At 46.3% G+C, this 15196-nt stretch overlaps 1 protein-coding gene across 1 annotated transcript in view; it reads right to left on the reverse strand.

Moving 5' to 3' along the window:
- LOC119397630 (uncharacterized) overlaps positions 1-15196 on the reverse strand; it is an 81735-nt gene that overhangs the window by 48308 nt on the left and 18231 nt on the right. Inside the window, 7 exon segments of the mRNA XM_049416627.1 lie at positions 86-254; positions 1283-1437; positions 2788-2891; positions 4190-4687; positions 6672-6738; positions 10194-10357; positions 12023-12201. Coding sequence (XP_049272584.1) covers positions 86-254; positions 1283-1437; positions 2788-2891; positions 4190-4687; positions 6672-6738; positions 10194-10357; positions 12023-12201 — 1336 coding nt within the window.

The raw sequence follows: 15196 nt of genomic DNA on the forward strand, positions 1-15196 counted from the left end.
CGTGCTACCTGTAATTTGAGCTGACATTTGGGCTCCCCAACGGGCTCCCGATCTGTTAAAGCTCTCTCAGTGTGTGGTCACTCACCAGATGTAACAGAAGATAGGCACCGCACACGATGCGCACACTGTTGCCAGCAGTACCCACGTACGGCTCAGGTATGCAACCAGCGGCAGCAGGCACATGCCCAGCGTCCAGCCCATGGAAGTCACGCCCAACAGCAGCGTGCGCTGCTTGGCACCCACCAGCTCGAACACTGCACTCGGACATGACAATAAATTGAATCCCGATTAAACAAAGCATTATGTACAGCGACGTTGTGCAGCGCGGCTGTTGTAGTTTGTGCTGGGAAACATTGGTTCAGCATGCAGATTCCGCCGACCTCTCGTAGTGCTCTTGCATTGTGGCCAACAATAGCGTCTTGCTTCTTGTTGCAGTCAATTGTCGACGCACTTACTCTAATGTGCAAAGGACGACTCCCTTTAATATTGTAAACAGATTGCAGAAATAAACACATCGAAACGTCCGCCGCGGTGGCAACACTGGTTACGGTGCTCGGCTGCTAACCCGAAGGTTGCGGGTTCGATTCCGACCGCGGCGGTCGCATTTTTATGGGGGGCGAGATGCTAGACGCCTCTGTACTGTTCAATGTCATTGCGCGTTAAAGAACAACAGATGGTATACATTTCCGTAGCCCTCCATTCTACTACGGCGCGCCTCATGATCATATCGTAGTTCTGACACGTAAAGCCGCAAATTGTTGTCAACACATGGAAGCAAATTATAATCTGTGAGTTCACCGTAAATCAGAGTCTGTATTGTGATGTATTAAATAAGGAATTGTTGTTGAAAAGTTGCTTGTTACAATTATTTCACCCCATCTCATTTTTTTTATGTTCATCTGCCCAGCACATAGTAGCGAATGAGAGTTCATTTTAAAGGCCCGTCTTTTTGTCTGAAGTGTTTAGCGCAGAATTATGAAAACACTTGAGATATGTCGTACCAATGTCGTATCTTTTTCTTCATTAGATTATTCATTCCCTCTTTACCTTCATTAATAGAGGAAAGGAAAGCCCTAGATCTTTGTTTTCTTGTATGCATGGCTGTATTCGAAGCAAGTTTCAGCAGGCCGAGCAAACTTTCGGGTTTCTTGTTGAAAAGACTCTTGCATCTAGCAGTTCCGGAAAGTGTTTAAGTTACTTTGGCCGCTGAGACTCAGTAGCATCAAGTCACAGTGCCACATTAAGCGCGAAGCAAAAGCCGGACGCACCGTATGAGACTCACTGATGAGGTAGGGCAGCTGGTCCATCTGTGGGTCCAACAAGGCGTTGATGAAGCGCATGGCGACGAGCATGGCATAGTTGTAGGACAGTACGGTGCCAAAGCCCGAGAATACTGCCAACGACACGAGGGTGAAGAACAGTGGCTTACGGCCATACCTGCAATATAAAGCGCACCGCAATGTTGAGTTATGACGGCGAAAGCCTTAAGTGTCTCGTTGCGCGGCCACTTGAGCGAAACACGGCAGGCGAATGAGGTGGTACAAGAACCCACATGACATGAATCACTAATGACATCATTTTGTGCTGTCATCATGGTGTCACAAGTCTTCGAAATATGTGATGTTGTCATGACGTCATCACATGACGTCATCCGATGACATCCTTATTGGGACGTTATGAGTTGACATCGTCGGCGTCAGCACGAATGTTTTCAAGAAATATCACATGATCAGACGTGATGTAATAATGTGATGTGCGCCCGAAAGGGGGGTAGTGCCCAAGTGTGATGTGTGTGCTAGAATACGATGATGAAGACGCTGGGGCGCGTGCAATGATGCGCGAACGTGGCGACTTTAAGAGTCGCGTGCGGGCGAAGAAGAAAAAGAAGAGGGAACGGGCAGACGGTGTTGGGCGTTCGACGCAGTCGGGTGACCGGGCCCGAGTGTCGACGCTCTGGGACACGGTTCACGAGTTGGGCTACGGGCTTCACGTGGCCGCTGAGGTCCTCTGCCTCCAACGTTTCGCTTCCGCAAAGCTCCACGTTCTTCGTCAGCCTTTGCAAGCCAGCGCCAACCCCTTCGAAGCCGTCGCACGTCACTCGTCACCTCGCTTGGCCCAGCGCGTTCGACTCCCCGACGGCTGAGCCTCTGTCGGCCGAGACTGACTTTCCTAAGGACCCTCCTCAGAGACTACTGGTTATTTAATTTTTTTTCTGTTTATGTGTTTGCTTTGTTTACTCTTGTGTCCTTGCGTGTCTTCCATGTTTTCATAAGTGTCGTTTCAAAACCTTCAAGTAGCCTCGTCGATTGGGGGGACCGTCCGCGCTCCCAACCATACATACCTTAAGAACCACACGTTTTCATCACAAATGATGGCGTCATGACATGACGTCCCGTGATGATGTCATCGAACGACATCGCCGCTTTGTAGAAGGTGGGCCGATCTCGGAGGGAGTGCAGAACAGCGTGAGGTGCAGAAAGCTAGCAGTGCCTAATATCCCGGAGGCTGTGCAAAACCACGTTAGTTGCAGAAAGCATTCGAGGGAGATTAGGTAGGATTGGTACAATTGAGTGAGAAGAAAAAGATGACAGAGAAAAAGAAGGGGATGGCTTTCGCCTTCCACTCGTCTTAGGCGTATGCGTAAGACTTCTTATTTCGTTTGTAGGAATAACATTACGGAAGGAAGGAAGATTTGGGTGGTGAACAGTCCATGGCACCGTGTACGTCGGCAGCCCAGAGTGATCTTAAACGGGAAAAAAGTTGAGCACAGTACTATGCAGTACTCACTTGTCAGCCAGTGCACCAATGATGAGAGTTCCAATGATGCTTCCTACTGTCGTTATGGAGTACAACAGGCTGATTAGCTGACCGCGAGAACACACCAAATCCCACTGCATGATTTGGAAAGGGAATAGAGTTATTTAAGGTTAGAGTATGGCTGGATGACGGCACGGGAATTTTGCTGTTTACATCTATAGATATATTACACGCTTCTGCCGGAGCATTGAGTGTGGGAGGAAAACAAACATTGGTAATGACGCTATAGAAATTGAGAAGTACCTATCAGCAGTAAAAGAAGGCATCGTAATACATTTATGTGGACACAAGGTGCATGTACAAATGGTCACTTCACAATTATTGGTCGATGTTTGAAACGAACACAACTCGAACATCACACAAGACACGGATGCTTGTCGCAAAGGCGAAGAAGTGAAAGCGTGATTTCTAATTACCTAATATGGTGTTTCGTGCTAGGATTATGAAAATGCCTGGATGTACGTATTACTTTTTTCCCGAACATTATTGGAGAAGTTATGTTATGAACATATTTGCATTACGTATGTGAAACAGTAGAAACTTGAAACGTTATGAAAGTGAATGAGAGCCCGTGCCACATAGGAAAGGATGTGATGAGGTGTATATTTGAACCCTCAGGAGCTTAAGCCACACGAATATTGAAGTTGAATATTGAAGTCGAGTTGAATTTTGAATATACCACTTCCTCGTTAAAAATGATTTTCTATCACTGTCATGGCAATCGCAGATGGTGAAACTGCTTCATCCAACTTCAGAGCAGGTGTTACATTTCTAAGCATGATAAACAACTTGAGCAAGAGGCATCGGACATGCTGGAAATAAATTGTTGTGACAACTAAACGAATGTGACGGGCATGCATACGCACTGACGACGATTTTCTGAAGTTAATAAAATAATTGCAACGAAAAGAGATAGAAAGAAAGAGAGAGAGAGAGAGAGATAATTGAAACATACTTTAACTAGACTTTATCGTGTTAATTGCCTCATACAGTGAAGCAGCGAGGATATCTTTAAGGTTAGGGCGCATATGAGAGCATAAACAGCTGAACGAAACGCCTCGTCTCGTCTACTTCGTTTATGTTCCAATTTACGCACCCTCATTTTGTAGCTACGTTTCGCCGAATAGATCAACAGGAAATCCTAATACAGGAGAACATACGGGGTGACTTGGAGGAAGGCGTAGATAGAGATGGTAAGATGATCCCTGAACCACCTTCACCTTGTCGAAAAACTGTCAAGTCCATGTAAAAGCGGTTTTCAGCATCGTGTATGTAAGCAATGTGGCCAGAACAGCCTGGAAACCGCTACTCAAGGTCATGACGGAGAAGCAAACTTTACATTCACGCGGGCGTAGAATGACCGCACTCTTACCTTTGTAGGCACGGTCTCGTCGTAGTATTGGTCGTCGTAGCGAAACGACTCGCAGGGTAGCCTGGTCGCACTTTCGTTCACGAACCACGACGCGTTCCACGACGTCGCGTCGGATTCGCCAGAAAAGCGCGTTGAGTTCATAGGTCGCATCGGCAACACCTGGCACTCGTCGTCGCTGACAAGCAGTTTGCGAATCTCCCGGGCGCGGGATTCATTCAGTCCCAGTGCGTCCAGTTGCGGTACCGCGCATTCATGGTGGGGCTCGGACAGAAGAAATATCATGTTCATCGAGATAAGCGAAAACAATATCTCCGAAGGAAGCAGGAAGCCCCAAAGAAGGAACTTCTGGAACTTGCCGAATCCTCCGAGCTCCTCGATCACGTCTTCGAACTCCATGGTTTCTTTTGCTTGACTCCGAAACGACAGAAAAGTTGTTCTTGAGGCATAAAGCGGCGCTGTATTGCAGGAGCACGGCTCAGCGCCAAGACGATGACACTCCTGTTAACGCGCAGGGGCGTGCCCCTCTCTTTCTCTTTCCTGTGAAGATGAAGAGTAACGGGATGATGGACACGCCTGCTTCGTATGGTTGCTAGTGATTATCAAAACATGTAAGTGGAGGCGAGCTTAACAGGGTCCCTGCGCTTGCGTGTGCTTGCCGCAGCTATCGGTGCGAGCAGCCAGGCTTCAAGGCCTAGCGAGGCCTACGCAGAGAACGAGAAGTAGAGAGAAGGCGAGGGACGCGGAGGAAACCTTGTGCTCGATGTTTGTGCCAAACGCGGCGTGTAGATCTGAGAGAGAGAGAGAGAGGTGCGGCTGGCGTGCGGTGTTGCGGGTTATGTTCGCTGTGTTTTTGTTTCCCTTCCATTATTTCCTATTGTCGTCATCGCCTCAGACGATGCATTCGCCCTTTCAAAGTAGGCCGCGTTGTACGCAGCTGCGAGTAATACATCCGCGTTGGCCGAATTGGCAGCTGTTTGGCGCTATGCAACGACATGTTTGCCCGCGTAGAAGTTGTTCGGCTTGCCAAGCATTGTCGCGGCATTCCTTGAAAGTTTAATGTCACATAAAGCCGCCATTAAAGGGATACTGAACGAAACTTTTGCAGCCGAGATTTTCAGCCCACTTGAAAACTTGGGTGCTGAAATTGGTTGACGCAACCTGGTTTTCAGACAGAAACAGGCGCGAAATAGTGGATTTAATGTATTTTTCTCAAACTGCCACGTCTAGGGGCCGCGCCATGAACTAGAAAACGCGACGTTTAACTCGCCGGAAACGGTCGGGCCAGCCGTCTTCCTTGCATACATCGCCAGCCGTCGCCCTGTCCTTCAAGCCGCTCCGCTCAAACCGTACGAACCAATACTACGGTCCCTAGAATCAGTGAGAACGGCACCGGCAGCGAAATATGCTTCCGGGTTGGGGCACGTCTCAGCGCCTTTGTGGAAGGGGGAGAGTGGGATGTAAAGGAGCGGTTCGCAAAGGGAAGTAGCAGGACAGGAAAGCGTGCACCGGCTGCCCACGTCTCTTGCTTCTGCTTCCGGCATGCTTGATGTCACGACCGTCGACGCGCAGCTTCGCTCGCGCTCTGTGAACTGTTGCACAAATATCTTAGTTTTCTGCATATTAATTTTCAGACCTACCGTTCTGCTTTCCTTGTCCAATTCAGTAATCATGAGTTGCAATTCGTCCTCTGAGTTACTCATCAATGCAATGCCATCAGTTAATCGCAGGGTACTAAGGTATTCTCCATTAACTCGTACCCCTAACTCTTCCCAATCTAGTGCCCTGAAAACCTCCTGTAAGCACGCGGTGAATATCATTGGGGAGATTGTGCCTCCCTGCCTTACACCCTTCTTTATTGAGATTTTGTCACTTTCTTTATGGAGGACTATCGTGGTTGTGGAGCCGCTGTAGATTTCTTCCAGTATGTTTTTAAATGGTTCCTTGACGCCCTGATTCCGCAGTGCTTGCATTACTGCTGATATCTCGACCGAATCAAATGCCTTCTCGTAATCTATGAAGGCTATATATAGGGAATGGTTACATTCCGCGCATTTCTTTATCGCCTGATTGATAGTGTGAATGTGGTCTATTGTCGAGGCGCCTGTGCGAAATCCTGCTTGGCCTATTGGTTGACTGAATTTTAATATTGTCTTAATTCTATTAGCTATTATCTTTGCGAACAGCCTGTAGACAACGCACACTAAGCTGATCAGCCTGTAATTTTTCAAGTCCTTGACGTCCCCTTTTCTTATGGATTAAGATGATATTAGCATTCTTCCAAGATTCTGGTACCCTCACCGTTAAGAGACATTTCGTATACAGGGTGGCCAGTTTTCCTAACAAAATCTGTCTGCCGTCTTTCAAATGTTACCTGATCCTCACCAGCGGCTTTGCCTATTTTCATTCCCTCTAAGGCTTTCTTTACTTCCCATATCATTACTGGTGGGATGTCCACTTCCTCTGGTTTACTACTACTTCTTACATTGTCGTCCAGGTTGTCCCGGCTACTGTACAGATCTCTGTAAAACTCCTCGGCTACTTTAACTATCCTATCCATATTGTTAGTCAATTTGTCATCCTTGTCTCTTATTGCGTACATCCGGTTTTTACTTCTGCCCAGTTTTCTCTTCACCGCTTTCAGGCTGCGCCCGTTCTTTAGAGCATGTTCAATTCCCTCTATGTTATATCTTCTTATGTTCTTATGTCGGCCACCTAGGTGGACATGAAAGCTGACGACGGGTATGTGCTACATTTAGTAATCGACGAATTATAGTGGCGTCCAACGGGTGTTGTGCTGTAGTGGCAGTAATGACCTGTAGATGAGTAAGTGTGGGACCTTCTTGTTGTAGGTTCGATCTTCTTTTGCAGTGTAATTGCGGTGTAAGGATTTAGATGACGCGTGAGGGTGATGCCATATAGCGACCTTGCCCAAACGCAATTGCGATAAAGTACTTCGCGAAAAAAAGGAGAAAGAGAAAGAGAGAGAGAGAGAAATGACATTTATTTGTCCTGTAGAAACCAATGGCCCTCCAATAGGGTCATGCCTCCACATCCAGCTTGTTCTTGATGCTCTGCCACTTTCACGAGCGTGAGTAGTCATTTTGAAGTTCGGGACATAACATGCGCGTATACCTCCGTTGTGTTCATGCGCTATTCAAAGCTCCGGCCTTTGTTTCAGCCAAAATTACCCGACCTTGCTCTGCCAAATGTATGAAAGCCATCTCAGAATAGTTTATCAGTCTAAAAATGTTTAGCGCTGCTATTTATTACACATATATACCACGGTTTCACAGCGCACGTGTAGATGGGGCACCTAAGCAATAACTTAGCAATTTAATCTCCGGTTAGATGTAAGAACTGGCAAGCGCAGCCTTTGACGGATAGATTTCTGCATCATGGTTCATGCCATACAATGCTCGCTTTCGAACAATTTCTCACGCCATGAGCGGTTCCTTATTAGGTAATTTATTGCCTCGTTGTCACGCTGTTGCAGCCAATGAGAAAGCTTGCTAGCATAAGAATAGTAGTGTGCAAACGGGCTGATGTTTAGGACATAGACCTCCAGATCGCACATGTGAGACGTTACATTGAACAGAAATCAGTTGCCTCTGTTTCTACCTGTAAGAGAGGGTGCTAACTTGAACTGACTGTAATTGCACCCCCCCCCCCTCCAAAGCTCACCTCACCATTCACCCCCGAGAGACCCCCCCCCCCTTTTTTTTAAACAACAATGCAGGAATCAGACATGCGAGCGCTACTCACAAACACTTTTTTGTCACCAGAACTCTCGTCTTCTTTGCAATCGCCTTAAAATGATCGACTTTCACAGCGTGTCTGTGCAACAATAAGAAGCATACTCAGGAGCAGGGGCGTAGCCAGAAATTTTTTTCGGGGGGGGGGGGGAGGGGGGTCAACCATACTTTGTATGTTCGTGGTGCGTACGTTTGTATGTGCGCGTGTATATATACGCAAGCAACACTGAAAAATTTCGGGGGGGGGGGTTGAACCCCTCCCCCCTCCCCTGGCTACCGCCCTGCTCAGGAGGTTGTTAGTTTGCCGAGTGACACTTATTTTGACGCATTGACTAGTCAGTCGTCGGGGGTTCAACCCAAAGTACTGTAGGACAAGCTATATCCTTTTGCTGCGACGTTGCTTATGAACGCACGGTAAGGCACACGAGTCTTTGAACTTCAGCGTTGAGGCACGGGTATTGAGCGATGATTTCCCGTTGCGTTGAAACGCCGTCAGAACATTCCCGTACTGTCACAAGTGCTAACACTGAGGCTTTCTTTCGTTGAGAATGGCATAAGGCACACAGACAGTGGATGAATCGGTCACGCCTCCGCTTGCAGCGGTTGTAGTTCGACGGTCTTCTTCTCGCCATTTTCTTCGACACGCCTTGACCTCCTCGAAGATTCCTCTATCCTGTTCACGAAACAGACATACAGAAAGGTCGTTACTTTATGCATCAGTGACACTGATCGTCACACCATGATACACACCAGAGGCGTAGCCAGAAATTTTTTCCGGGGGGGGGGGGGGGTTAACCATTCTTTTTGTATGTTCGTGCGTGCGTTTGTATGTGTGCGTGTATATATCCACATGCAAAATCGAAAAATTTCGGAGGGGGAGAGGTTTCAACGCCCCCGCCCTGGCTACGCCCCTGATACACACTTGTGGTTGTAGACTGCAGCGGTAACAATGAGCGTGCGCAGTGTTCTCAATTAAAGGAAGGGGGGTGGGGGTGAAGTATCACCGTTCTTAAGCCCCCCCCCCCTTTCCCCCCCCCCCCCTCCCATTGCGCACGCCTATGGCGGTAACACATTTTTGCCTAAATTTTCCTAACTTGTTTCACGAAAGTAGACTCCTCCCTAGCTTGGAGATGGCACGATGATCTTGTCAAAAGGAAACGCGACGAACTTCATGCAGTCGCTCGTGCACATATACAATCAGTTCTGTGAAAGTACACAAGCTGAAGAAAGGTTAATAATCGTAATTGTAGGGGTCTTACGTCCCAAAACCACTGAAAAAAGGTTAACAAAAGGAAGCCAATGCCGTCGTCCTGTACAGTGTAGCTGCCACACTTCTATAGTTATCCCATAATCTAATGATTACCCGCATGTCTGAAGCACTCATTCATCGTATACGCATATACGTAGACGATACCCTTTATACCTCTACCGCAAATCAAACGCAGTTCTTAGTGATACATCACTGGTGCATTTTATCATAGAGGGCCTTCAGTATGAACGAAAATGGATTCTCTTGCCTGATTGTCCAGGAATAGATATTGAGCAGTGTGCTTCGTTCCTGGTTATGCCCCGATAAGCAATGATGCTTTTTAGTAGACGCTAACCATGCGGTCAACTATGCTTTGTTAAGTTAATATAATTATCGGCTTGCATTTATGTAACAACATAGGCGATTACTTGTGTGGATCTTTCGTGTGGCGAGTGGTCGTCCTATATGTTGTGAACTGTGCTTTTGGCGATGATCCCCGAAAATACTTTCTTTGTACGCTCGGATTTTTATGTGTACGGTACTTTCAAATATTTTAGTTCATTTACTTTTTTTGTTAGTAAATAACAATCTCGTGATTTTTTAATAGCTAGCACTGAGGAGCCTACCTTTCCGCGTTTTCTGATCTGAATAGTAACAAAAGAAGCTTCAAGTGATCTGCGTGGTCGTAACATGCTTGTGCGATAGTACAAGTTAACTTCGAGGCGCTTTGCTCTTTATTTAGGCGTGGTTAATAATTATATCTGATGTTATACATGCAAAAACTACGATATATGGTTATGAGGCACGCCGTGGTTTCCGGAAATTTCGAAAATCTGGTGTTCATTAACGTGCACTGACATCGCACAGTACACGGGCCTCTAGCATTTCGCCTGCGTCGAAATGCGACCTTCGCAGCCGAGATCGAAACCACGACCTTCAGGTCAGCAGCCGAGCACTGTAACCACTTTACCACCGAGGCGGAAATTTAGGCGTGGTTCCTCACCTGTTAAATGAGAAGAATTTTTGGTCATCGCCAAATTTCTCAGAGTCTTCAACCGTCTGGCAGAGAGGGTAGCCTTTGGTCTCGGGTAACCAGGCCGCCGCGATGCCACCAGCCGTCGTCAGCACAGCGAGAAAAAGAAAGGGGATCCAAGCGCCGTACCTCACCTGCATTACGTAGAGCATTAGTGATGACGATTATGATAAAAAAATGACGATTATGATCAAAGATATGCGGCATATGGCTTTATGAAAAACGAACATAGCGATATGTATGTATTATGTGGTTTGAGAGTGAGAGAACTGGACATGCGAAGAAAGAAAGGAAAAAAAAAAAAGAAAAATAGTTGAAAATTACTACGCCGGGCATTGACGTGTCGACGATGTGGTTTCGGCGCGAAGAAAGAAAGAAGGTTTTGACTGGAATTTCATTTTTAACAAACGATATAATTCTAAAAAAAATTAGCGAAAACAATGTTTTCAAACGATGAACTGATAGTTTCAAAACTCGTTAAATTTTATTGTTTAACGCACCGCAACTAACAATAATGACCAAATCTTGCATCAGAATGACCTGAACTTATGAGTATTCACAAATGGTGCGATCGCTAGCTTTCGTTGACAAAGCGGTGGTGCTATTCTGGACACCGTCGAATTCCGACATGTTGTCAAAATTTGTAACGACGGCATCTTAAGCCAATCAGAGAGGACGTAGCAGACCTCTGGGCCAATCAAGGTTGACCAGTGGCGGAATTTGACAACGTGGCGGAATTGGACACTGTACAGAATTGCACTCCGGATGTTCTTTCCCTTTGCCTTGGCTAGCGTCTGCAAGCTGCTACACTGCTACATGTGCCGGAGGCGAGGTGCCGCGTCATGTTCACGTGACAAGCCCATCCTACCCTTTTTTTCCTTCTCTTTTTATTTTTGTTCACGGCGCGCGCATAGCGTAGTCAGCATGTGATGACGACATGAACTCGCAGATGGGATGAGAGGCGTTCCAATGAGCGTCCCTATTCATACGCGCACATGTTACGAAAGCACACTTTTTTTCGTCCAAGCGTACCTCCGTAGAGAGGGAGGGCACGCGGCATTTATATATTAAATTTCGATAGTTTTCGCGCCGCGCATGCGTGTTCAATTTCGTAGACACGATCACCATCCAGCGAGCTACGCGCCGCGCGTACCCAGACTGGGTCCCTTTAACTAATATTGTCCCTTTAGGTCCCTTTAACTAATATTGTCGTGTTGAATAACATCGGTGTCACTCGGTCACTTTTGATCGCGATCGGGCCTGATCCAGATACAATTTCACTATCGTGATTGGCTCCTTCACGCAAGCTGCATAAGCGAGCCAATCACTGATGAGAAATTTGATCCTGATCGGGCTCGATCGCGATCAGTGGTGCTCCGCATGACGCCGCTATAAGTGTAGTATAGCCCCACCCCTTATGTAATACTCTCGTGAGGGTTCTTTAAGAAAAAAAGTCACGCGGTGTCTTATGCGGCGTGGTTTCCTACCGCCTCCGAGATCGGAGCCATTGGAAGGTTTCTGCGCCTCACGTGATTTTGTAGGGCTTCCGGGATCGGCCCACCTCTGACCGATCGACGACGTGATGCGATGACCTCATTATGTGACGTCATGGTGACGCCACAAATTTCGGCGACCTATGACGTCATGGTGACATCACTTTCACGTGATGATTTTTGCATCGCTCGTATTGACGCTCACGCCGACGGTCACTTTCCACGTTTGATGAGGCGTCTAAGACTTTCGCCTAGATAACCTGAAAGTGAAATGCGTCTCTATGGTTTTACAATGAGCAAACTCACCAGGTAGACGACGTAGGGAACCGATGCAGTGAATACCGCGGCCAGAGCGGTATTCACTCCGACTGAGAAGGAACGTAGTGGCGTGGGGAACAGCTCGGCCGATTGCTGGTACATCATCATGTACGCTGCCGCGGTGGAGAACTTAGCCACGACCGAGGAGACGATGCCCACCGTGCCGGCTGCGTCATAAGAGAAGGGCAGCCAGTTTATTCAGAGGTTTCCAAATTGATATGCAGGCACGCCAATAGCACTTTTATTCTATGTAGCCTAGTATGAAGAGGAAGAGGTCACAAGAGAAGGGCAGAAAGGTTAATTAGGCTGAGCCCGGTTGGCTACCCCGCACTGGAAAAGGGAAAATGAAACTGAACAATCACGAAGCGGGGATCTGTATGTAAAGTCTAGTCTATATGTATTGTACGTAGAGAGAGAGAGAGAGAAATAAATGTAATGCGGAAAGGCAGGGAGGTTAAACAGAAAAATAAACATCCGGTTTACTACCCTGCACTGGGAAAAGGGCAAATGGAGACAAAAGTAAGAAGTCAATCGGTCTTGCTCATATGGAAGGAAAACTTTCCAGCGAGGTAAACCAGTTTGTTAGCCTATTGGTTTATGATAGACCGCATGATGTCATTTAGACTACTTTGGATAGAGGCAAAACTTCTTTATTTTCGTTATTTTCTTGTTTCCTATAAGCTTGCTCTGTACCTTATGTAGAAATTATAGAGAATATATCCTTCTTTTTTTTTTTTTTTCCCTGGTCAAACGCGTTACGCCTTTTATTTAACTTTCCGTCCTGCCAGAAAGTTTAGACCGTGCAAGAGCACCAGTGAAGTTGGGGTTACAGACAGATTTTTAGCTTTTACGCCAGCCGAAAGCTGCAAAAAGTTTTCTCGGCATGGCTTACGTTATTGACTGATTTAAAAAATAAAGCTTTTTCTCTCTCTCTCTCGGCATGGCTGAGTGTAAATGCTGGTTGCGTGCTTTTCATAGGAACAGAGAGAGAGAGAGAGAGAAAGGAAGAAAGAGAACGGATTATGCACAGATGTCCGCGTTAGTGGGCTTCGCGAAATGTTTGGCAGTTGCCATTAGCACTTCTAAAGACATTAGGGCGAAGAAAACTACAAGGAAAACCGTCAGAATCTTGCAGTTTCTTTGAACGTGTTTGAATGGAGCGTTTCGTTTAAAGGCGGAAATATTGAAGGGTGTTGCGCTTGGAGTAGGGAGGCATTAACGTTCTTTTTTTACTTCGACCTGCTTTTGGAGCACGTGAAACAATGAATAATAAAAAAAGTTAAGCATATTTCCGCGTACGCTACACACATGCTGCCAAGTACTGCTTGCTCCATTTGTGAATAGGGAAGACTGAAAGCAAAGCGTTGAGGGGTCAATGAAGATCGCTGTGCGAACTTTGTCATGTTGAATAAAGTTAAAGAAATGTTGAATTTGTGCGCCCATACCAGGCACCTAATCCGCATCGCTTTTTTTAGATCTATCGCGTCGTAGATTTCACCCTGGCGGGTATAGCTGATCGGTATGGTTGAATTAATTCAAACGTACAAATGAAGCACGTAGGAAGCGGCAGGAGTGAGGCATCGGTGGACGCCATATAAATTTATGCAACCTGTGCCTTTTTAAAAGGGAAAGTTAAGGGTATCGTTATCCGAAGCTGTGTTAGTTAGGTTACATTTACGGAACTAGTAATAACTTAGTCCTATGTCAGCGCAGTTTGGTGTTATAGAAATGACAGCTGGTAAAGACGTTGCCTTCAGACTTCTGTATCAGCTGCTCCTGATGTTCTAATTTTTTTGCATCGTTTCCTAGAACCTACTAAGCTGCTTATATATATATATATATATATATATATATATATATATATATATATATATATATATATATATATATATATATATATATATATATATATATATATATATGGAATCGACACATTACCACTGCCGCGGAAACATCACTTGGAATTTTTGTAGGCCTTCAGCTCACGAAAAGGAAATGTCTAAAAAAAGCAAAATTAACTTTGAGACTTGCTGCAAGAGTCTTGGAGTTCTTTAGCATGTGTGAAATACCAGGTATGTATATCTAAGTGCCACACATTTTTAACGTCCTAGAGCTACTTTGATAAAGAAGTTATTTCTTAACGTGTTAATTTGAACCTTATATATATGACATGTTCGCCTACTCAAGAGCGAAAGAGAGAGCAGCAGGAATAGAAAAAAAGACAGACGCTCTGTCCTGTCAAGTTCTTTCCTTCTATTCCTGCTGTTTCCGCTCACACAATCTACAATATGTTGCACCAACTGGCCCAGCACACAACCTTATTGAGCTGGCATAATATTCGTGCACCACCACCATCCTAGACCATATCGGTACCCCCTCCCCCTAGAAATTATTGATGTCGCTTACTGACGCCATCAGCGCATCAGTGCCGCTGCGAACTTCGGAAATGACGTTCACAGCTCACTAAAATAGATACAGAGGCCGGTGCGGACGGCGTGTGCTACATCCTGTGATCCGCAGTGTCGTAAAATTTATTTTAATCTATATAGTAGAGTACGACAACCTGTAAACGAATGGAAGTACACAGCGGTCGCGTACATGGTGGTTGCATATATGGGAAGGTCGTGAACTCACTCAAAGGTATGTGCGTCCGGCGCTAAAGAGGGGGATATGGTAGTTGTAATCGCTATTACTAGGCTATTGACGCGATAATGCATGTTGTTGTGCTCTTGGTTAGAGTCCACGGACGTCATTGTGTGTGTGACAGAAGACACGGTGATTGCGAGCAGTGCAACTTAGCGGAAGCGGCAAAATTGGACCACGATAGCGTTATTGAGAAGCGGGCGCTCTCTCTTACTGTTGTTACAAAGAAGATAAAGAAATGTTCGCAAGAAAAGCTAGTAATTTTCTCGGCGAGAGAGAGAGAAATTTAATGCGGAAAGGCAGGGAGGTTAACCAGAAAACAGCGCGAACATTGCGCGGAAAATGGACAGTGGGCGGCGATCTCTGCCATGGTCGGTTTATGGGATTTAACGTCCCGAGGCGACGCGGGCTATGAAAGACGTCACATTGGAGGGCCCTGGGTAAATTTGGCCACCTGGGGTTGTTCAATGTGCAGCGACATCGCACAGTGTACGGGCTTCTCGCACTTCACATTCATCG

This window comes from Rhipicephalus sanguineus, chromosome 6 (assembly GCF_013339695.2).
Source record: "Rhipicephalus sanguineus isolate Rsan-2018 chromosome 6, BIME_Rsan_1.4, whole genome shotgun sequence".
Taxonomy (NCBI): Eukaryota; Metazoa; Arthropoda; class Arachnida; order Ixodida; family Ixodidae; genus Rhipicephalus; species Rhipicephalus sanguineus.